The sequence below is a fragment of the Labrus bergylta genome, chromosome 6 (genome assembly GCF_963930695.1).
Source record: "Labrus bergylta chromosome 6, fLabBer1.1, whole genome shotgun sequence".
Taxonomy (NCBI): Eukaryota; Metazoa; Chordata; class Actinopteri; order Labriformes; family Labridae; genus Labrus; species Labrus bergylta.
Window position 1 is genome coordinate 31,828,682 of NC_089200.1, and position 25,139 is coordinate 31,853,820.

Consider the following 25,139-nt stretch of genomic DNA (forward strand, 5'->3'; position numbering starts at 1 on the left):
CTTCATATCCAACCTCAAGTAAAGGGCAAGAAAGCACAGACTCTCAACAGTTCACGGATTGATTCAGAGACTACAACAGTTCACAGATCTGATCTGAGACATTATCTTTATAAAGACAACAAACAACTCAACATCCAAGACACTGATTCAACTAAGAACAGCAATGGAACAATCCCAGAGCTGGGGAGATATCATGGAGAAGGAGATGGGAGATGAGGAGGTTGGAGCTGGGGAGTTTAAATACCCCATGCAAGGAGCCAACTGCTGGAACCGCCGCCAAAACAACAACAGGCAGCGTCCTACTCAGCCAGAAGGTCAGACTTTCCACCGAAGGAGGGAGGAAGCCTACGGGCAACACCACTGGCAGACCCAGAATGGACCTGATTGCTCACTGTCTCAGAGACGCCCACCCCAATGGCAGGTGGTTGCAGAGCTCAGGAAAGAACTGGAAGGAGTGAAGGCTCTTCTGAAACAGGAGAAAGATCTGAGCAAGGCAGAGCGGGAGAGATACACCATCAGCAAGTCAAAGATCCAGGAGGTAGAAGAAAGGTTGAGGGTGGAGCAAGAAGAGAGACTCCAATGTGACCAGGAGATCAGGATGCTCAAACAAAAACTCCAGGAAACAACCTGTAGTGAACCAAAGCAGCAAGAAACTCTGCAATCTGAAAAAGAGGCCCTGCTGGAAAAGATTAAGGTCATGCAGAAAGACACCTTCAGCAAGGACATCAAGACCGCTAAGCAGACCATGGCCTTAAAGTACCAGCTGGAAGAAGTAACACTAAGCAGGCAACACCTCTTCTCCAAACTGGAAGAACAGGAGGAGGCCAATCTGGGGCTGCAGAAGGAGTTAAGAGACTCCAAAAAGAAAAGGCAGCACCATAAAATGATGGCTGACAACCTCAGGAGAGAAATGGAGGAAATCAGGCATCAGCATCTGGAGTCAGCCAACAAGGACCGGATGCTGGTAGAGAGACTGACAGAGGACAAAGAGTCACTGGAGCAGGAGGTGAAGGTCTTCAAAGAAGAGGTAGAGGAGATCAATTGTGCACTGCAGAAGGAGGTGGAGGAGCTCCAAAAAGACAAAGAGCACCACACATTGAGGGCTGACTGCCTTCAGAAAGAGCTGGAGGAAGTCAGTCAACTGTGCACCACCAGTGAGGAGATCACTTCCTGGAGGAAGGCTGAGAAGATCTGCACTTCAGAAAGCCGCCAGAGGAGGCAGCTCGTCTCCAAACTGGAGAGACAGGAGGAGACGATTTACTCTCTGAAGAAGAAGGTGGAGGAGCTCCAAAAAGACAAAGAGAACCAAAAGTTGAGGGCTGACCGCCTTCAGGAAGAGCTGGAGGAAGACAGTCCACCGTGTCCTACCAGAGAGGACATCACTATGTTGAGGAGGGCTGAGAAGATCTGCGCCTCAGAAAGCCGCCGGCACCAATACAAGCGGCAGAGGAGGCAGAACCTGGACCCAAAGTGACAGCACCAGCCCCTCCTCCTCCCCACCTTTCCACCTCCAAACTCCCCCCAACACACACAGGCTGTAACAGGCCTGGCAGCACAGGGGAACACATCAAGTCCTAACAGACAGGAATCCACTGGTACCTGTCTGTCAGGACTCTTCATGTTCCCACTGTGTCTATGTGGGTTTTTTTCTCCGGGTGCTCCGGTTCATCCCACACCAAAAATTTGGAAATAATTACAATAAAAAGTTTGAGCATTCATTTTTTCTGTGTAGTTGTATTTCTGTAGAGCGATGTGAAGTGATTGACTTTCAATCCAGTTGTTTGCACACTGGATGTGTTCATCACATTTCTCAGATATCTTTTATTTATCATTTCTAAATCTGATGCCTGTTTTAAAAACTGATTTGACTCATTTTGATGGTTTTATGTGTTTAAATGCCTGTCTGTCTGTCTGTCTTATTCCTTATGATTCATTCTGTCCAGTAGTTGAAGTTTTATTCCAGCAGGGGGCGCCAAAGTCAAAGTAAAGGAGCTCACCCTCATGTCCAGTTCAAACTGCAGACTTACCACAGGTGATTTGTTAAACACAAATATTCTTCCCACATATACAATGGGCTGCATGTGGCGTAGTGGGTAAAGCGCGTGCACCATGTGGCTGAGGCTGTGGTCCTCCAGGCGATCGGCCCAGGCTCGAGTCCGACCTGTGTCTCCTTTTCCCTCTTTCTCACTCTTGCTCTCTCTCTCTCTCTCTCTCTCTCTCTCTCTCTCCCGCTCTCTCTCTTACAATTCAATTCAATTAGCTTATTATTATTGGCATGAATGTGTAAAATATATTGCCAAAGCAAATTATATTTTCTATAGGGGGTCGAACAGGAAAGCTTCACGAGTCCCTTTTATTAATCCATCTGAAGCAATCTTAAAATATCTGAGAAATCTATTAAAGGCGTTTCAACTTCTACTTCATCAACACAAAACATGAAGTTAGTTTAAATAACAAACACTAAAACTGATAAATACAAGAATGCATCAAATGGTAAAAGTTCAACCGTTTAAAAAAAAACACATCAGTCACAAGTAGAAAACAGAAAAATGCAACAAACTGGGTCATTAGAATTAAGTACAGGTACTATAATTAGAACAAAAGAGCCAAAAATACACATGGTGTAACTGAAAGGTCCAATCAGTGAGATGTGTAGTGAGTGAAATGATAAAGGTATCTTACTATATGATCAGACATTAAAGAAACATGCCATGTTGAAGTGCTGGCTTCTCTGACAACAATGCAGCAGCCAATATGTCCTCCTTTTAACTTTAGATTCTGGTCCTGAATGAAGTGATTGTACCCGACCTAAAAAGCCTCTGCATGTTTCTAATAAGCTCCACGAGCAGAAACGTGCACAAACTAGGATCAATATTGGAGATGCTTTTGAAAAATGGAGAGAGGTTAGAACACAGAAAGGTTTACAGACCCATGCAGAGCTGGATAAACACTGAAGCTTCAGTGTCCACCACATGGTGACCTGTGTGAGCATCCACTCTAGAGAGGGGGGGGGGGAGAGACAGCTCTCTACAATGTTTAGAATTTAGACTACAGTACCCATTTTAAACACTAGGGGTCAGAGTTACATACTGTTCCTTTAATATTATAAAATATTAAACAAAACAAAGTGAAACATCGTGTTTGCAAAAACAATAAGAAAACAATTTACTAAAGAAGAAAAAGTCCACCAGAAATTACAAGCTATGACGTCTGCACACATTAAGCCTTAACTTGGAAAACTTTGTTTCCAATTCGACTGTATCCTCTACGTTTGTACTGTAACAGCCGATAAGTCTTTTTGAAGGCAGGGAGGAGCAGATGGCATCTATCACACAGGAGAAACATGAGAGTACAGTTTGTTCAGTTCAATCTTTGAAAAGTGTAATACATGTATGACCTTTAGCTCATGTCTCCATCACATTTTTCTGATGAGTCTATGAGCAGGACACTTATGGTGCATTCATTTTACCTCTCGAATGTAGACATTTTACTGTTGCAAGTAGGCAACAAGTCGGACAAGAAACATGGATGCCTCCAGGAGTACCTTTTGTTAGCTAATACCTGACGATAACGACACACTACGTCAGGGGTCTCCCACAGGCACCTCTCCGTTTCTTAAAACTTTGCTTTGCTTCCTGCAGAAATCGCCCAGATCATCTTCACTAAATGCATTGTGCTTCTTCTAGAAATGTCTCTAAACATTAGCCTGCTTTTCCTTCTTTCACATTTCTGGCAACAGATTGCTCAAGCCTACAAAAAGGTCAAAACACAGGGACAGGACAAACTCTGAGCGCCGCTGAGGATATGACACACATATGAAGAAATCTAGGCTAAAACAAATATATTAGCCTAATAATTTAAAGAAGGGCCACACATCTTTAACTCTAAAGAGAATGTAAAACACTTTGAATCAACAATGATTAAAAAAAATATTAAGATTTTCTTTTTTGGGGGCACGCTGGTGGCGCAATGGTTAGGCTGGTATTGAGGCTCTCGTCTCGAGTGGTAGGCCTGGGTTCACTTCCACCCGTGGCCCCTTTCTGCATGTCATTCCCCACTCTCTCCCTGGTTTCTGACTTTATCTACTGTCCTCTTTCTGCATTAAAGGCACGAAAAGCCCAAAATAAATCTTCCAAAAAAATATTTTCTTTTTTGGCAAAGCCACAGGGAGGCGCAAAAAGCCACGGGTTGCCGACCCCCGCTATAATCAAACCTTCCAAACAAAACAATCTGCCAATTTAGATTTCCTTTAAAAAATAAAGTTTTTTATAGAATGACAAATCCAGCTCCAACACACAAACAGTTAACCGCCTTAGTTTGATTATATTTTTATGATTGCATTTAATCTAACATTGCACAGGTTTTTACCCTGAAGGATTACACACATATTGATGTTGTACTCATCACTATATTTTAGTTTTTGAGTTACCCAACCGGCGGAGGATGACACTTCCTGATTGGTGCAAAGGGCGTGGCTAAAAGCTTGTGAACATCTTTATCCTGCAGAGTGCTTATTGAAGCCGAGCCAGAATCTCCAGTGTTGAAAAATAAAACTGAACTGTTCCTGCAGGGGGCGCTGGAGTCCCATCGATGGTGGTCTCCATGCTGGAAATGCTGTCTCAGTCTAACTTTCAGTCAACCTAACGACAGGCTGAGAGCTGGAGCTGAGGCGGGTTTTAAACCTCCTGACAAACTGTTACACCACGCCAAACCTGTCGATCAGGTCAGCTACACACCTAACTATGGACACATGTATTGTTTTCAAAATCAATCATTTTTTAAATTCACCCCCCGAACAGTGTGTGCCAGTGATGACAATAACTAATCAGACCTTTTAGTTTTTTTGTACAAGGATGTAAACGTGTTTATTTCTGCTGCAAAAACTGCTTTTTTGCACCTCATGTGTATGTAACTTGTGTTATGTCACCTGCAACCAGCCTCTAGTGGACACTCGAGGAACTGCATGATTTTACACTTCAGCTAAAATTGTTTTTATTTTTCAAGACCGGAGTTTGCTGCTTGGTTGAATCTTAAATGCTCGGGCAGCCATTTTTTGTTTCTTTTTAATTAACAGGCAAAGATTAGAATGATGCAGTGTTGTCATGGAAACAGAATGTTTGAAAAAAAATAAACCAATCAAAGGAATTCCAGAACTCTGGATCCTCAAAGGAAGTTAGAATCTTCATATCCAACCTCAAGTAAAGGGCAAGAAAGCACAGACTCTCAACAGTTCACGGATTGATTCAGAGACTACAACAGTTCACAGATCTGATCTGAGACATTGTCTTTATAAAGACAACAAACAACTCAACATCCAAGACACTGATTCAACTAAGAACAGCAATGGAACAATCCCAGAGCTGGGGAGATATCATGGAGAAGGAGATGGGAGATGAGGAGGTTGGAGCTGGGGAGTTTAAATACCCCATGCAAGGAGCCAACTGCTGGAACCGCCGCCAAAACAACAACAGGCAGCGTCCTACTCAGCCAGAAGGTCAGACTTTCCACCGAAGGAGGGAGGAGGCCTACGGGCAACACCACTGGCAGACCCAGAATGGACCTGATCGCTCACTGCCTCAGAGACGCCCACCCCAATGGCAGGTGGTTGCAGAGCTCAGGAAAGAACTGGAAGGAGTGAAGGCTCTTCTGAAACAGGAGAAAGATCTGAGCAAGGCAGAGCGGGAGAGATACACCATCAGCAAGTCAAAGATCCAGGAGGTAGAAGAAAGGTTGAGGGTGGAGCAAGAAGAGAGACTCCAATGTGACCAGGAGATCAGGATGCTCAAACAAAAACTCCAGGAAACAACCTGTAGTGAACCAAAGCAGCAAGAAACTCTGCAATCTGAAAAAGAGGCCCTGCTGGAAAAGATTAAGGTCATGCAGAAAGACACCTTCAGCAAGGACATCAAGACCGCTAAGCAGACCATGGCCTTAAAGTACCAGCTGGAAGAAGTAACACTAAGCAGGCAACACCTCTTCTCCAAACTGGAAGAACAGGAGGAGGCCAATCTGGGGCTGCAGAAGGAGTTAAGAGACTCCAAAAAGAAAAGGCAGCACCATAAAATGATGGCTGACAACCTCAGGAGAGAAATGGAGGAAATCAGGCATCAGCATCTGGAGTCAGCCAACAAGGACCGGATGCTGGTAGAGAGACTGACAGAGGACAAAGAGTCACTGGAGCAGGAGGTGAAGGTCTTCAAAGAAGAGGTAGAGGAGATCAATTGTGCACTGCAGAAGGAGGTGGAGGAGCTCCAAAAAGACAAAGAGCACCACACATTGAGGGCTGACTGCCTTCAGAAAGAGCTGGAGGAAGTCAGTCAACTGTGCACTACCAGTGAGGAGATCACTTCCTGGAGGAAGGCTGAGAAGATCTGCACTTCAGAAAGCCGCCAGAGGAGGCAGCTCGTCTCCAAACTGGAGAGACAGGAGGAGACGATTTACTCTCTGAAGAAGAAGGTGGAGGAGCTCCAAAAAGACAAAGAGAACCAAAAGTTGAGGGCTGACCGCCTTCAGGAAGAGCTGGAGGAAGACAGTCCACCGTGTCCTACCAGAGAGGACATCACTATGTTGAGGAGGGCTGAGAAGATCTGCGCCTCAGAAAGCCGCCGGCACCAATACAAGCGGCAGAGGAGGCAGAACCTGGACCCAAAGTGACAGCACCAGCCCCTCCTCCTCCCCACCTTTCCACCTCCAAACTCCCCCCAACACACACAGGCTGTAACAGGCCTGGCAGCACAGGGGAACACATCAAGTCCTAACAGACAGGAATCCACTGGTACCTGTCTGTCAGGACTCTTCATGTTCCCACTGTGTCTATGTGGGTTTTTTTCTCCGGGTGCTCCGGTTCATCCCACACCAAAAATTTGGAAATAATTACAATAAAAAGTTTGAGCATTCATTTTTTCTGTGTAGTTGTATTTCTGTAGAGCGATGTGAAGTGATTGACTTTCAATCCAGTTGTTTGCACACTGGATGTGTTCATCACATTTCTCAGATATCTTTTATTTATCATTTCTAAATCTGATGCCTGTTTTAAAAACTGATTTGACTCATTTTGATGGTTTTATGTGTTTAAATGCCTGTCTGTCTGTCTGTCTTATTCCTTATGATTCATTCTGTCCAGTAGTTGAAGTTTTATTCCAGCAGGGGGCGCCAAAGTCAAAGTAAAGGAGCTCACCCTCATGTCCAGTTCAAACTGCAGACTTATGTTGAGGTGGTTCATCTCAGGTATCTGCTGCTGTCATTGTGTGTGTGTGTGTGAGTATAAACTGTAAAGTCAGGATGAAGGACCCTGCTGAACAGAATCAGTCCTCAGTATGGAGCTCACATGTCTTATAAACGTGTAACTGCTCCTGCTCTGACATCCTGTATCATCAGACAACAAAGAGCCATATCAAACAGGGAGGACAGAGTGCACGCCTGCCCCTATCTCTCACAGACAGCATCTTGAATTTGAATGCACGCACACACACACACACACACACACACACACACACACACACACACACACACACACACACACACACACACACACACACACACACACACACACACACACACACAGCGCCCTCCTGCCGCCCTCCTTTGTTGGGAAAAGGGGGGACTGATATACCAGGAAGGCAGTGGCACTGCATTTTCTGGAAACGACTGGAGCTCTTCCAGCTCCGTCGCTCAATAACGTGAAATGGACCGAGGGATGAGACCTGCAGAGCGAAGACCAACATGCACTCACTTTGTCATCTTAAATGAAAATATGAAACTTTGATACGATAACTGATCCAAAGATTTACTGAGATGGAAAAATAATGTATAACAAAATACATTCGTGTCCATCTGATGTGGCACAGAGAATACATCCCCTCATGGCAGAGACTGCAGCAGGGCAATGTGTATTTATATTTATTATCATATTGCTTTGTCACCTTCTTCATATGTTACGACCATAGCTTCTAATGTGTGTTATTATGCAGGTTAGCTTTGGTGTCAAGTAAAGCTGTTAGCGATATGTTACAGGAGCGTCTGTCGGTATTTCAGAGCTGAATATTGTTATCAAAATGTCATGAATATGATATGTAAGCTTTGCAAAAAGACGGTGAAATACTTCAGCAACAGGACAGTGAAGCTCGGTGCAGGGCCGCTGTGTGCCGTCCCAACCCGCACTACATGACACTTTCAAGTCAAAAATGTCCTTACAGTCACAGTTTTACATCTTCCACCTTGAAGGTGTTCCAGGCTCATTACATTTAAAGAGACACACACACCAAAACGGAACGTTCTGAGAGAGCTGGTTTATACAGGGTCACAAACCTCCTCTGGTGCTTGATTCATGTTATATTTTGACCAAAGCACAGAAACACAATTATAAATAAATAAATAAAGGGAAGAAAATATATATATACTCATTTACATCATGCACATTTCTACACATTTATAAATAAGAATAAAAAGGTCAAATAATAAAAACAAAAAGTACAAAATGGTACAATATTATCTGTATGAAATAAAGATAACCACAGGGAGTACATCTCCACAGGTGATTTGTTAAACACAAATATTCTTCCCACATATACAATGGGCTGCATGTGGCGTAGTGGGTAAAGCGCGTGCACCATGTGGCTGAGGCTGTGGTCCTCCAGGCGATCGGCCCGGGCTCGAGTCCGACCTGTGTCTCCTTTTCCCTCTTTCTCACTCTTGCTCTCTCTCTCTCTCTCTCTCTCTCTCTCTCTCTCTCCCGCTCTCTCTCTTACAATTCAATTCACTTCAATTAGCTTTATTGGCATGAATGTGTAAAATATATTGCCAAAGCATTTAAAAACAAATAATACAATAGTAATAATGAAAAGTAATAATTAGCAATTAAATATTTTAACAATGAAAAAAAAAAAAAGAATAATAATAATAATAAACAAATAAAAAAAATAAGAATAAAAAAAATATAATAGTAATAATAAAAAGATAGTGTGTGTATGAGATTAACACAAGTGTTATGTGTATTTGTGCCTTTGTGTGTGTGTGTGTGTGTGTGTGTGTGTGTGTGTGTTCTGGTTCCACTGGTTCTCATGCTCTGACAGGCTGTGATGAATTTTGCTGCTATCATTTCACAGTTTGGTTTTTCTCCCAGCAGATATGGGAGTTTCTGTGTGTGTGTTGAGTGTTCAAACTCAGGGAATACATGTATTATCTTGGGGAAGTATTCCTCCCTCACAGCCTGATACTTAGGGCAAGATGTGAGGAAGTGGAGCTCTGTCTCTGTAAGGTGTCACCGTTGGGGCAGAGTCTGTCAGAACTGAACTGCCAGTTCTTTTTGTAGCGCCCCGTCTCTACAGTCAGTCTGTGCTCGATGAGTCTGTACATCGTCAGGAATTTTCTTGTGGTGGGTTTACTGTGCTCTGGTAATCTGCCAATGTGTATTCTCTGTTTAGGGCCAAATAGCATTTTAATTTACTCTGTTTTTGAGTTGTTTCCTTCCAACATTTGATGTATTATGTATTATATAAATTATTTTCTTACACTCTCTCTCTCCCTCTCTCTCTCTCTCTCTCTCCCTTACACTCTCTCTCTCTGTCTGTCTCTCTCTCTCTCTCTCTCTCCCCCTTACTCTCTCTTTCTCTCTCTCTATCTCTCTCTCTCTTCCCCCTTACTCTCTCTCTCTCTCTATCGCTCTCTCTCTATCCCCCTTACTCTTTCTCTCTCTCCCTTACTCTCTCTCTCTCTCTCTATCTCACTCTGCCTCTCTCGCCCTCCTCTGTCCTCTTTTTGAAATAAAGACCCTAAAATAAATCTTAAACGATTACAAACATTGTAACTCAGATTTTATCCTAAAGAAAATGAATATAAAGGTCCCAGATGTTGTCAAATACTTCTTGTTTGTCTTTAAGTGTACATTTCATTTTTTTACAGTAAACCAGTGGTCTACCACTGTCCATGTTCATGCTCTCCTATATCTTGAAACATGCAGAGGTCTCCAAAGAGTGACGTCCTTTAAGGTAGATACAAGAAAAACCTAACTGCATGACTCCCCGACCCACATGATCAAGTGACTAACTGTTAATAGTTTTTATTTCATTGGTAAAATCCTCAGAAATAAACCTGACCAACAGACCTCATTTTCAAAGGATTTGATTTCTTCTGTGCAAATCGTATTTTGACAACCTCAGATCAGACTGAGCCCCCCCCACCTGAGATCTCAGGCGCCTCACCAAGAGTTTAGATGTTCTTCTTCTTTGTGTGTTTCTTTTCAAATGTAGTCTTTAGTGTTTCTTTGTACTAGTTTTGTTATGAAATTGAAGTTCTCTGTGTCTTTAGTGTTTATACTTTGTAGTTTCTTTCTCCCTCTGTGAATCTCATCTTTACTCATCTTTACTCATTGTCTTCACCTGTGTTATTAGTCTCACCTGTGTCTGATCACCCCTGTATGTATTTAGTCTCAGTGTTCCTTCCCTCTCGTCAGATTATTGTCAGAGTTTCCCTGTGTGTCAGCGTCTTTGTGCGTCTTCCAGTTAGTGGCTTCTTGTTTTCGCTTCTGTTGGAAAGTAAGTTTTTGTTTTGTGTTTGTTTTTTTTTGTTTTTTTAGAATAAATAGTTTTTTGTTTCTGGTCCTCCTCTTTGTTTTTTGTTTTTCAAATTGTGACTCAGTTTTTTCCATCAATCCGTTAACTTTAGCTTCTCTCTCTCGGGGTCACGGGCGGTCTGGAGCTGTTACAGTCTTCTTTTTGCTCAAATTAATTTGTTTCCAATCATTACACAGTTTTTGTGTTTTTAGTAAACGTTCAGTCTTTAGGTGTTTATTAATGTTGACAGGCTGGAGGATGTTTCTGCACGGTGGACGACTGACTGACTGACGGAGACGCTGTGAGTTTCTTGTTTTGGAATCTGTCCCCCAGCAGCCTGCTTGAATAAAGGATGATCTTATCCTTTAAATATTTCATTGTGTTTATATATATTTTTTTATTGATCAATAAATACACATTACAGGTGACATCATTTTAATAACAAGCAGCGTCGGGACCCCAACACTGGCAAAGCCTGCTCTCAATTGTTTTTGTTTTTTATGTGTACACCTGAGATCTCAGGTGCCCTGCAAAGGGGGGCCCGGACCCCAGGTTGGGTGCCCATGGTAAAATAGTGTATAAATTCAGCAGCTTTAAAATTTCTGTTGTGGAATAATTAACATATTTGTCGAACAGATGATGTCAACGAGAAGCAGAGTAAGAACACTAGAATTAAGTAGCCCTAGTTATTTCCTACTTATTATTATTTTGCTAACATTTACAACCAGCAGCTCTTTATGACTATGTTATTCCTCTAATCTTCAGTCACTTCATTATATACACTTAGGTCTATATAAATGGAACTATATTATTCCTCTTATCTTCAGTCACTTCATTATATATAAATAAATGAAACTATATTATTCCTCTTCATTATATATACTTAAGTCTATATAAATAAATATATATATTTATTTTTACTTATTTATATATAAATAAATGAAACTTGTCATGGTCTGGCTATGCTCCGCTCGCGAGCATCAAGCGGCAGTGCGCGTGACAACAGCGGCGGAAACATTTCTTCGTTTTCAAAATGGCGCCGTCTCAATCAGGAAGTGGAGAAAACAACTAAGAAGAATAAGTTGGATAAAATTCCTCATTTCCGTGACTTTGACGCGGATCTTCGCTCTGAAACGGCCCGAGCCTCCGGGGTTTGATCTGAGAACGAGTTTCTGCCTTAACGGTAAGTGTTGATCGGAGGTTATCGTGAAAAGACGAGCGACACATCGGCAGTTCCCGGAGAACGAGATGTGTTTCAGCCTCTCCTAAGAGCGCACGGTTTACACTACGGGCCGTGCCGGTGGGCTAGCGGGTTGCCTTTTAATTAAACCATATCAGAGGACCTAGGAACCGTAATCGATACACTTTGAATGAGTTGGAAGAGGGTAATGAATGTTGAGATAGTGGAAGCAATTAAAAGGAGATGTGAAATTACTGTTTTTGATATTTTGTAATGACTACGTCACCGCGTAGTAGACGTTAGGCCAGTCAACGTCAACGTTATACTGACATTACAGCGGAGGTAGAAACGACCGTGTGATGTTACTCTTACAGATATTCACTCTACCATGGGCTGTGTGGTTAATAAATTAAAACTTTTAACATGGGGTCCGATTAAGATCTCATATTTCCTTCACACCAGAGAGCAGCGACGCTTTTCCGTTACCGTCCGCTCGCGGTGTACAAAACGAACGTACCCCTCAGCTATGCTAACATAGCTAGCTCAATTAGCTGCCCGAACAAGGCTTAAATGTAACCCTTTAACGTGGGATGTTGCCATGAATCGTATAAAAGTCATAATTAATGGACCCATCGAAGTGGATAAGCCTTTTGTGGTTCGTGGTCATCGCCATCTTTGTTGTTATTAATCGTGTGTCGTTGGAGAAGCTAACAGTAGCTACAGCTCTGACTGGCTCCTTTGTGCTGGATCTCTCTTCACCTTTTCTTCTGAGGAAACATACATTTCGCTTCTTTTCTTAGTTGATGAAATGAAAACGTAACATATTCATCACACCATCTTTGTGGGACGCGTATTCACTACAATGTAAACGTGCTAATACTAAAAAATATCCTCAGATTGTTCAGGTATTGTCGTGTAATCTGAAGGCAGCCTGTGTTTAAAGATAATAACAGAGGTAAAGACTGAGTGTGTAGCTGTCATATAAAAGTAAAAAATATCCCAACAAACATCAAGTTAAAGAACATATTGTTGTAAGGGCAGGTCTTAGTAAACTTTATTCAGTTACAAACAGTAGAGACTGATCCACTGTTTCAGTTCAGATCTAATGCTGATATGTAAATATACTGATTCAGATGTTACTTTCATGTTACAATCATTATTAATACTGTTGTTGTATGTGTAAGGCTACACAAAGCTGTAGTAAACATTGCATTACATTACTTTTTAATAGATCCAAAACACAATAATAATAATAATTAAATAAAATGCATATTAATTACAACGATTCCAAAGAAATGTGAGTGAACTTTGAGCCGGCTTCACATCAAAACAGGAAGCAGGAACAGCGGTCTTTAGACTTCAGTCTGAAGTAGCTGAAAATGTTGAAAGAGCCCATCCATCTTTGACTTGAGACTCAGGTCGGCGCCATCAGTATTATGATGTTTTATATGTAAATGACGTCAATAATCAGAGCCGATATTAGATGGGATCTGTCCCGTCTGTATTCTGAGCTGGATGTATTGTATGCCTCCACAAATATTGCCCTTATTTCATGTAGTGCTGGAGCCGTATACCTCAACTTTAACAACTTTAACACCCTTACTGTCAGAGAAACTCTGCATACCACTCTGACCCCATGCTGTGAATATAACTATTACAATAGACTATCATGTTGTTGTTTTTCTCGACTGTAAGGCCTTCAAAATATCCTCTCCGTTGCACATAACCTTCACTCTCTCATAGACGTCCCTGATCCACTTGAAGTTCTTTGTCCGCCTTGCTTTTCCAAGATTCTCCTTCTTTTTAAACGTTAAACATCTGAATAAGAGAAGTGTGATCGTCCAGAAATCAAGAAAAGAGAAACAAAACAAAAAAGGCTGAGAGGGCAGCAGGCTTCTGTGCTTGACGTTTGAATGGTATGGAAACAGAATAACGTGTTTACGTCTGTAATATGTGGCAGAAGAAAGTGACCAGGAGGACGTGAGAAGACACTGTCCCCTCCACTGGTTTTCTTTCCTGTCATTTTTCCCTTCAGTTCTCCAGAGTTATGCCTCATGGTATAGCCTTGACTTATTACATCGCCATTGCGGCTGGCTGTTTCTCTGACTCTGTGATGTCATTCTGTTCTTGTTGATGGATTCTGTTTGTTGACCGTGAAGTGAACGACGTGCTCGCTTCTTACCAAGTCAATGGCCTTGATGTCACTGGCTGTTAATTCCCAGTGCAGTCTCTCCTTCCCAATACAGTAATAACATCAGCTGCCAGGCTGTTTGATTGGGCAGCAGAAAAAGTGGTTAGAACGCCCCAAATGTTTTGTTTGATGTTGTTACCGTCTTCAATCCAGACCACTGAATCGGCATGACGATGAGGCCTGCGCCTGTGCTCCTTCTGTTTTATTTGTAAGAAGAGTTCTTCATTTAACAGTTGATGATAAAACAAACCAGTGGTCCAAATGACATTGTAAGTCAATTTGCAGCTCTTGTGTTTTTTAGATCCAGCAGATGTCGCCCTTGAGCACCAGCATGAAACCAAAACAACTCGCGCTGCATTGTTGTGTTAGCATGCTAATGCTAGTGATCTTTATTATGTTCGTATCTTCACACTGCATGTAAATTTACCTGAAATGAACGTGATCTAGAAACACAGTTAAGCAGTGAGTACAGTATGTTATTCTTCTTTTCTCTAGTCCCTCAATTAAACAACTTTTATACGTGAGGGGAGGAGTCAGCCGGCTGTCCTGACGATGTAAACAAAGTGAAGATAGGACTCTGAAAACTCTGAAAACATCACAGACAGTGGGACTCGGGTGTTACACCCATTGTAGACAGTCATGACTCACAGAGTTATTTTCAGAGGATATACTTGATTTCTACATTTAAGTGTGAAAAATCGAATATAAAACCTTTAAAGGCTGCTGGAGCAGGTAACTCCTGAACAGTGCGTGTGCGTGTGTGTGTGAGGTTGCATTTCTCTTCTTACTTCATATTTGTGGTTAGGTGGCTGTGGGGACTCAGAGGGTCACAACACAAGCAGGAAGTGAACGGTGAACACTGAGAACATGGGGTACCTCACAAAGCAGGATGAACATTTAAAAAAAGACATCATTTGAATGATTCATTCTTAGAAATGTAATGTCCGGTGTTTACTCCATTCAACCACAAAAAAAGGTCCACAGGAAATTCCATATGTTTATGTTAGTGTCTTTGTGATAGTAGCTTGTGATACGACAGTGGGCTGTGCCCCCCTGTTCTCTGTAACGTGGCCTTCATTTGCCTTCTCCCTTCATCTTTGTTGGCTCTTTTTCCTCCACCCCTCCCCAATTGGTGCCAGTGATAAATCTCATTTATGGCCTGTGGGCTGATTTGAGTGAGAGTGAAAAATGTGTAGTGGAGGAGGGGAATTGGGGCGAGGTAATACATTTGATTCAGTTCCTGCTTTCCCAGAATCTGGCCTTCATTAGATAACAGTTCATGTTTTAAACATGGAGGTTTGTTTTGTCAGAAGACAGTGAAAGAACAAGGGACAGTTGTTGAGGAATATGTGCCCATCGTGTCTCTCCTCGCTGTGACCAGAAACAAACCGCTCCTTAACAATGGCCTGTTGAGTATCCAATGTCCCCAACTGGTATCCAGACTCTCTGGATGCCTCCAAGGCCACGTAGAGAGCGGTGTGAGAGAAGACGCCACCGGCTGGCATCCTTCACCCACTGCTTTATGTTTTCAGTGGAAAAAGTGTGTTCACATCCTTTTGAGGGAAGCAAACAAGGATTTCAAAATGAAAGGAAAAAAGAACTGTTAGTGTCCACATAGAGGGAAGACTTGGTTTCTGATGGATCATTGTTCCTGATATCAGAAAACCCCTCAGACTCTTTGTTTCTGCAAAAAGCTCCGTAACTGAGCTCAGCCGTCATCACGTCGTCATCATTCATATTGATTCCACGACGGCTAAATTAGTGTCCAAGTCGGTGAATTCACGTTGTGTTTCGGCACAGCGGGAACTCCACATACACACACACAGCAGACATGCGCGCACACACACACACACACACACACACACACACACACACACACACAGCGCTGTACTCCCCCGCTGGCTCAGCTGATCCTGTCTCTCCTCTGTAACACCTCTGAAGACGGTACATTACGTCTGACATTCAGACTGAAGGAGAAACGTCAACTATCACAGATTAAAACGGTGAACAGGGCTGAAGTGGTGTATAACCCGCCTGGTGTGCTGAATAAGGACACTCTGGACTGTTTCCTGTTTCAGTATGACACAGTTCTGAACACACTGCTGTTCCACCTTTTACTCTACTCTTTCCACAGACTGAATGGCCTACAGGAAGCTTATCTAACTTTATTTTAATGATAGTAGTGAACTTGTTATCTGAGTCGTCTCACATTTTCTGACCTGGGGAATCAGTAACGTGCAGGTTGGACACTGATCTCAGGGCTGGATGTTTATTTTTTTATAGAACTGGTTGTTAAACTCTTCCTCTTCATGAGTGGCTCTGTTTAGTTCTTGTCGTCCACTCGGGGTGCAGACTCGGGTTTAAGAGAAGGTCGCCCCTTCAAGTCCCGGTGCGGATCAAAAGTATGCTGACATCTTACTTACTGACATCTCTCCATTAGTGCGTGTCCTGTGTGTGTGCGCGTGCGTGTGTGTAATTCGGGTCTATGTGTGTGAGCAGCATGTCTCTCAATAAGTGTATAAAGCAGAACCTCCCTTCAGGATTGATAAAGAATGTAAAGAAACATCATTCTTAATGAATTGTGATTTCAACATGTTTTGTGTCTTAAGACGTCAGAAAGGCTGAGAAGTCATTTTTTAGTGTCGCTGTGTCCTGAACGATGACGTCTGTATCTGTGTTCACTTCTAAAAGGTCTTTAACAAACATCACAGTCTGAGTAAATATTTGACATTTCTGTTTTCTAAAAAAACTGACGAGGACTGGACCCCCAGGATGTTTGTTTGAAATGTGTCCGTTAGGCACAGAGGACATCTCGTTTGTCACAAAGAAACTAAAGTCACTTTGTTCTGGAGAGATTATTGAGATTTTTTTGGAAAAATGTAAAGTGCGTTACAAATTAAATGTAGTATTATTATTATTATTATTATTATTATTATTATTATTCTCATAGTCTCCAGGACAGTTTCATCTGAACCCCGTTTGTCCTCTATTATGTGTCTGCACCGGTGACGGACACTTTTCAAATTTACCTCAAAGAAATGCTTTGATTATACTGGTATGACACGGGTCCATTCAATTATTATTATTATTATTATTATTATTATTATTGACTTTGAGCCAAGCTGCAATCCCCTGTGTCCTGCATTGTTGTTTTAGCATGCTAATGTTAGCGCTCTTTAGTTAGCTCGTAGCTTCACATTGTTGTGTTAGCATGCTAATGTTAGCGCTCTTTAGTTAGCTCGTAGCTTCAGATTTCATGTAAACTGACACAGAATGAGCGTGATCTAAAAACTCTTACTAACATCCAAATAATCAGTGAGTATGTTCTTCTTCTCTCTAGTTCTTGACTAAAACAGCTTTTATACACAAGGGGAGGAGCCGGCCGTCCCGTCCATGTAAACACAGCTCTGACAACAACACAGCCAGTGGGACTTGAGCTTCTCCCTCATTGTAGACAGTCATGACTCAGAGACACATTTACACAGGACAGACTGGATTTATGATATATATATTTATGTGGATCATGTCTCATATTGTTCCTTTTAATGAGGAAATGCTGGAGGCAGGATTTGTAGGTGCTGGTGATGAGCAGCATTCTTTGTTTCTGCACTGGAACTCAGATTTCTTATGAAATGTGGTCATGTTTTTTCACAACCAGACCAAAGGGCGTTGTCGTTGGATACAGACACTAATATCTGATTCCTGGAAAAATGGCTGAAAAAAGTGTTTTTGTGAATCATTCAAACATGTTTGCTCTTGGAGGTGCACGGGTTGATCAGCTGTTGGAGACTGGTGACCAGTCGCTCCTCTCAAATATATCCAAATCTGTCTCAGATAAAGACACACGAGCTGCCAGGTCGACGCCATGCTACACAAACACTAACGTGACAGCCAGACACACACACAAGTACACAATTTCTCACACACACACACACACAGGTACACAATGTCTTACACACACACAGGTACACAATGTCTCACACAGATACACAATGTCTTACACACACACACACACACACACACACACACACAGATACACAATGTCTTACACACACACACACACACACACACACACACACACACACAGATACACAATGTCTTACACACACACACACACACAGGTACACAATGTCTTACACACACACAGGTACACAATGTCTCACACAGATACACAATGTCTTACACACACACACACACACACAGGTACACAATGTCTCACACACACACAGGTACACAATGTCTCACACAGATACACAATGTCTTACACACACACACACACAGGTACACAATGTCTCACACACACACTCACACACAGGTACACAATGTCTCACACACACACAGATACACAATGTCTCACACACACACACACACACACACACACACAGATACACAATGTCTCACACACACACACACACACACACACAAGTACACAATGTCTTACACACACACACACACACACAGATACACAATGTCTCACACACACACACACAGGTACACAATGTCTCACACACACAGGTACACAATGTCTCTCACACACACACACACACACACACACAGATACACAATGTCTTACACACACACACACACAGGTACACAATGTCTTACACACACAAGTACACAATGTCTCACACACACACACACACAGGTACACAATGTCTTACACACACAAGTACACAATGTCTCACACACACACACACACACACACAGGTACACAATGTCTCTCACACACACACACAGGTACACAATGTCTCTCACACACACACACAGGTACACAATGTCTCACACACACACACACAGGTACACAATGTCTCACACACACACACACACAGAGGTACACAGTGACACAGACTGTTCTTCCTATAAAGGTGCACTCCTTCTGTTTAGACCTCTGATGTTAAATGTCAAAGAAATTTCAATCACTCCATTTCTACTTTTTCTATGAAGTGGTTTGTTAAGACAGATTATTTGTTGAATGGAGTCATCTGTTCTTGCAGGGGGCTTTGGGGTCCACTCTGCAGCCCTCTCTCTCCTCAGTAGTTCTACCAGCCAGATGAACCTAGCACAGCACAGACTGAAAGACAGACACAGACGGGCTGCAACATTCTCATGGCTGCCAGAGCAGTGAGGTCGATGTGAGTGGAGTCTGGACTGCGATAGGGCAAAGTTCAGCAAAAACAGAAATTGAATTATACTCTCCTGTGGAGGCGCCGGCTCTGGAAGGAGTCATGTGATTCTGATTTCTTAATATGTAGACGCTTTTGAAATTCTGAGAGGCGAGTTGGCTCCAGGTCCTTTTTCAGGATCAGCGATCAGGGGGGCTTTCAAATGCCTCCTGTTTGAACATGTAGACAGTCTGAACTACAGTCTCTACAGATCCTCTGGACGTCTTTTTCAAACCTTTTTGTGTCATGATCCACTTCACCACATTGTGCTCCTCTGTGCCGTGATGTGTGAAATGTGCATCTCATAGCTTGTGTCTGGCGTTATGACCGACTCTCTGAATAACCACAGCTGAAATTGGTGGGGAAGTGGGTGGAGATTCTGGGAGTTAGGGAACCAGCTGCTTCCAATCAGCCGACTGGGGGGTCAGACTGGGTGAGAGGCAGCAGCCAATGCCAGCGGCCTGCTCTGACAGAGGGGAGGGGACGGAGAAGGATCATAAGGAAAGTGGAAAGCAATGGAGACATAATGTGTTAGCACATGGCCAGAGAGAGATTGTGTTGGTAAAGAGGAAAACAACAGGCTGTGATTTAAAAAAGAAGAAGGAGAGATAGTGATGGAAACGGGGAAGTAGGCAATATATCACTGAGAGGAAATCAGGCTGCTGAAGTAGGCAGTGTAATGAGAGAGACAGAGAAGGACATGGTCAGCATTTTTTTTAAATAAATGTCTGATTCGTTGAGACGCAACAAAAAATGAAATGGACCTGTTCACAGGGCTTTTACACCTGCAGAAAACTCTAGGGCCCATATTCACAAAGCCTCCTAAGTACTAAGAGTTTCTCCTAGTGACTCAATTCTAAGAACATTTTTAGAATCAGGACACTTTCTAAGAATTTCCCCTCAAAGTTAGGACTAGATCCTTGTAAAGATGAAAGTTATTCACAAAGTGTCTTAGCCCTGAAGAGAGCTCCTAAGCTGTAAAACTGTTAGGAGGAGTGAGGAAGACTTTTAACAGGATGAAGAGTTTCTCAAGCTGAGGAGGAAACAGAGAAATGTTCTTCAAACACGACATGAAGAGAGAACCTTGATACAGAATCAGAAGCAGAACAGATACATGATTTCATATTTGCTTTGTAACGATAAATGGACGGCACATGAAGTGCTCCTCTAGTCTTCCAACCACTCAAATACACTCCTTTATTCTACATGTCGCTTCATGATTCACCGTCACATAATCAGGTGCTGCTTTGGAGAGTGTCCATTCATTACCACATTCACACAGGATTTAACCCCCGACCTCTCTCCCACTGAGCCACAGCTGCTCCTATGTCAAGCCTTCTTCATTCCTTCAGAACTTAGCATACAAATTTGTTTAGGTAAAATAAGCTACTGTCCGGTCACCCAACTTGTTAAACCAGAGGCAACGTGTCATCATCCTTCTATTCATCTCTGACGTGACCAGCGCTGAGTGCAAGAAGTGCTCCAGAGAGTAGCGTCCACCGAGCTGCAGAACAGGCTTTTTAATGTAACATTGAAACGCCACGTTTATCACCTGACCACTGAACTGAAACAGAGATGTTCAAATAAAGTTTGGAACACTTGTGACCATCATACAGCATACAGGTCACTATTTCTATGGCTAGAAATGAGTCCTTGCCGGTGTTACGGTTTAAAGAGTGACCATGTTATCTGGTGACCTTCAGCTGAATGTGTCTGTGGTTGTTGGACGTTATGCGTCCTAATGACCACCTCTTTTTCATTCAAATCTAATAAGTATCTTTGATATTATGCTGATATATAAAAAGTGAACAACGAGGCGTTTGTGAGGACACTTTCAGTCCCGTTTGTCTGAAATTGTCAGATAGCACGGTCACACTTTTAACCGATACACCAGAAAGTTACTTCAGTGATGTTTGCTGATATTTAGAGGAGAACGTGTCTGTGTCCACACCGTCTTCCTCTCCGCTCAGGAGCCGTCTCTTCCAACCTGTCTTCCTTTATTTACCACAACAAAGCCCCCCCCTGTGAGCCATGCAGGCTGGATTAAGTTCCTCTTTATATGGATATGTCACACTCGCTCAGAGGTGTCTGTAGGCACATAGATATTCATCATCACGGCAGAATGGTGCTGAACGGCCACTTTAAATGGGGTTGATGAGCATTTAATAGATGGATTGATACTTTATTGATCCCGGGGGGAAATTCTAATTAAGAGCAGCAGTTTTTTTTTCTTTGTAAGTAGCTACATCTGTAAAGCCCACAGCATCATTTAAAGTCTGTTTGTTGGATGTCGTTTCCCAGCCTGGAGAGCCTCTCTGATAAATCTTTGAATGGGCTAAAATGCAATAACAACAAGCTCTTAAAACCCAATTTGTTTCCATTTCCCCGCTCTGTGATAAGACAGCAGATATGGTTACACACACACATTGGATCTTTATTCTCTATCTATTGTGGTCCTCGGTCATCCAGCCTCTCACAGCCCCCTTTATGACTGTCTGTGATACTGAATGGACATGCTGTTTGTGCAGAGGAGAACAGATTGGCAGCTACGTCCTCCTCACATGTATGTGTCCTCTGTGTGTGTGTGTCCTGTGTGTGTGTGTGAGTGTGATGGGCACACAGGCCAGTAGAAGTCTTTTGTGTGACGTTATTAATAATGTAGGCTGTTTTGAATGACGAAGCCCCGCGCCTCCCTGGGAAGTAACTTGTTCTTTTTATGAATATTTCATCATGGTCGCTAATGAATCCCAACATTCGAGGCAATCATAACCAACTAACTGCCCCCCTGCTGCTCGGCCAGGGCCCTGATCATTGCTAACCTGATTACTGGTGGTGATGCTAATGGCTTCAGAGTGTTGATGAGTGAGTGTCAGCATTGACTCAGAGGAAGTGGAAGTGTAGTGAAGACAGATGCAGACAGATGCTAGAAGAAGGCTGTGTGCTGCTCATGCATACTGACATCTCTTTCTCTGTGTTGAGTCCATTTTCTCTTTTCACAACCTTTACCCTCATGGACTTCATTTACGACAGCACCAGCTGTTCTACACTGCACCGAGCTTTAAGAGCATTTTCCACACAAAAATGTAATACATCGACTTGACCAGGACTCAGTCACAAACTGTCAAGTGGCAAACTGTGTGGGCTGCATCAAGTAAGATGGAATGGTGGAATCATTTAAATGTGCCCTCTGTGAACCCCTATGTGAAGCTGGTTTTTGAGGATGTGGTTATTGGAGAAGAAGCAACGCTTTGTGCTGGAGGATTTTCTCTGTACTCTTAATGAGGATTTAGTGCAGGCCCAAAGAAAAGTGATAAGACATGGATGACTTCTTGAAGCAACGATACTCCTGAGAGCTCTTTAGTTAGCTCGTAGCTTCAAATTGCACATAAATTAACACAGAATGGCCGTGATCTAATATAATATGTCCTCTTTAAATAATCAGTGAGTATGTTCTTCTTCTCTCTAGTTCTTGACTAAAACAGCTTTTATACACAAGGGGAGGAGCTAGCTTCTCCCTCATTGTAGACATTTTTTTCCTACTCATTTTGTAAAGTGTGGAGACACAAAGGAAAGCGTGGTGGTGAATTAGCAGCTCCTCCTTGTCCTTTATTTTCTTTGACACTTCACTCGCCCCCCCTTAAGGACATGTACATGTGTTTTATCAGCTACATAAGGAACACTCTTGATCATGACAGTGTAATTACACATACAAATCTAACTTTGTGGAAGTTGGTCATCACTCCACATGTGAGTGTGTGAGTGATAGGCACACGCACCAGCCAGGGTGCTGGTTCTCCTCGTGAGCACTAATCGTGACTTAGCAGCTTAAGGAAGTCACACTTCCCTGGATGATCCCCATGTGCTCTGGCCTCCACTGATATCCACCAAAGGCCACCATACATATACTCCCTCCTCCTCACAGACTGCGCTTCACCTCCTGCCTAAACCGACTGGCAACAGATGTGGGGCGCCGTAACCATAAAGGGACATGGTAAACAGACATCTTGTGTTTTTTGAAGTGACAGAGGCTGATGGTTAACCTCTTTCTGTCTGACAGACAGACACAGTGACTCATACAAACACAGGCATAGCTGGAAGAAGTGTTTCTAACATCACTGAATCTACATGTTTGAATGAAGCACACGGTGTGTTTCAGCATGTTCAGCACATATGCAAAGGCTTCTTTCAGTTCCTAAAGACTGAACCATTTACTGCCCATGAAATGGCCCTAATCCCTCATGCAGTGAGCTTCTGCATCAGGCCACCCACAGAGAGGGAGATGGTGGGGGTTGTTCAAAAAAACAGTAACCTTTGAAGTAATTAACAGATTTAACAGATTACACTGTCTCTCTCTCTCTCTCTCTCTCGCTCTCTCTCTCTCTGTCTGAAATGGTTAACGATAGACGAAGCCTGGTCAACATTATGATGCATCATGTTTTTAAACACACTTCTAATCCAGATATTTACTTTGCAGATGGCTTTGAAAAATAACCAATCATGATTATACAAACATTTAAATTTGCGCTGAACTGGTTTCTCCTGATCACAGCAAGCACATTGTGTTCAGTATCTTTTGTTTTCTTTCCCATACCTCCAACCCTTTTCTTCTCCCTTGCTGCTTTCTTAAGCTCCTCCCTCTTCCTCTCTCAGTGGTTTAGGAGTAGCAGCGGCTGTTTTCAGTAATGACAGGCCTTACAGGAAGGAGATCTTGGCGTGATCAGTATCGATTCTCCTCAGGCGCTTACTGTGAGGGGATGTGGGGGCTTTGGGAACAGGGGACAGCAATAGAGACGACAGAATTGTTTCTGTTGCTAGGAGATGCTAACCGGCATGGACCTGGCTGCAGTTGGTTGAGTGACAGGTGGTGAGGTAGATATTCAGTCCTTGGTGGGTAGGCTGAGGATGAAGAAGATTATGGATTTACAGCACACGTCTGCTGAGGCTAAACAAAAGATGTCAGAGTTCATACAGCTGTCACACTTAGATAACAAACGATTCCCTCGACTCTGAGATGTGTGCCACTAATACTGCTGGGATGAGACCAAGAGATCAAATTAGGGCCAAGAGGTACTGACGCTGGAAACAACAAACCAGCTAATGGACCATTTTAAAGCTTTCAATACCTTTCTTACTCAATGTAATCCTTCATGTCTGTTTTTGAGTTACAGGACGGGTTCATTTGACCAACAGAACATTTTTTACTGACATCTCTCTCAGGCTTCTCATTGGCCCTTACATGTCAGCTGATCCTAGATACAGCCTCTGATTGAAACAAGATGGCAGCGATAGACAGGAGGGACACTATTTGACTATGTTTCCATACATCTTGACGGATGACCTTCATTGTTGTGGGGATTGGATCAGTCTCTGAGTGTACACTGATCTTCTCAGTGGGATAAAAAAAAACCTGCTCTCTGTTCTCCCTCCCCGCTAACGCCGGTGTTTGCCATTTTCACTGAACTAAGGCAGCGAGGCAGAGTGCAAAGGATTATGGTCTGTGTAGTTCCCACTTCCCTCCTCTCTGCTCCACAGCGGCTAAAACAAAACGACTCTTTTTGTCCAGGTGACGGTATTGAGACACTTCTCTCCTCGTGATATGGTAAAGAAGTCGACGGTACTTTTCCACCTCTTGTCTCAACAGATAAACATCAGCTGTGGGTGTGGGTGCGTGACACACAATGTTTGTCTGATGGGCCGATGTTCGGCTGATCTATCAGTGCATAACCATTCCTGGTAAATAAAGATTTATGGTTATTTCTCTAAGACCTCTTCCACAGAACTCTGACACTGATCCATTCTTACTGGATGTAGCCAATCAGGGACTGATGCTGGAGTTTCCTATTAATAACTATTGAACCATAGAATTACACAGAATGACTTTAAAAGAAATCAAGTTTCCTTTTACTTTCTCTCTCTTGCTCGTCCACTCACATGCACACTCTCTCTTCCTCCATGTACGTTTCTGATAGAGTAGTGGATAAGTCCTTCACATAATTAAGTGTGAAGATGAACCCAGATAAACCCAGAGTGGAGGACGCAGAGTGTGTAGGCCCTGT

The 25,139-nt window shown here is 42.8% G+C and overlaps 2 protein-coding genes across 4 annotated transcripts in view; both read left to right on the plus strand.

Annotated features, from left to right (window-relative positions):
• The first annotated feature begins 5,343 nt into the window (after positions 1-5,343).
• On the plus strand, positions 5,344-6,654 carry LOC136179497 (golgin subfamily A member 6-like protein 26). The gene has a single exon (XM_065956354.1). It carries the CDS (start codon positions 5,344-5,346, stop codon positions 6,652-6,654), a length of 1,311 nt encoding a protein of 436 aa, XP_065812426.1.
• A 4,917-nt stretch (positions 6,655-11,571) lies between these two features.
• sbno2b (strawberry notch homolog 2b) overlaps positions 11,572-25,139 on the plus strand; it is a 66,434-nt gene continuing 52,866 nt past the window's right edge. For all 3 annotated transcript variants that reach the window (XM_065956212.1, XM_020652568.3, XM_065956213.1), the window contains exon 1: positions 11,572-11,733. The gene's annotated coding sequence lies outside the window, so the exon portion shown is untranslated. The remainder of the gene's footprint in view (positions 11,734-25,139) is intronic.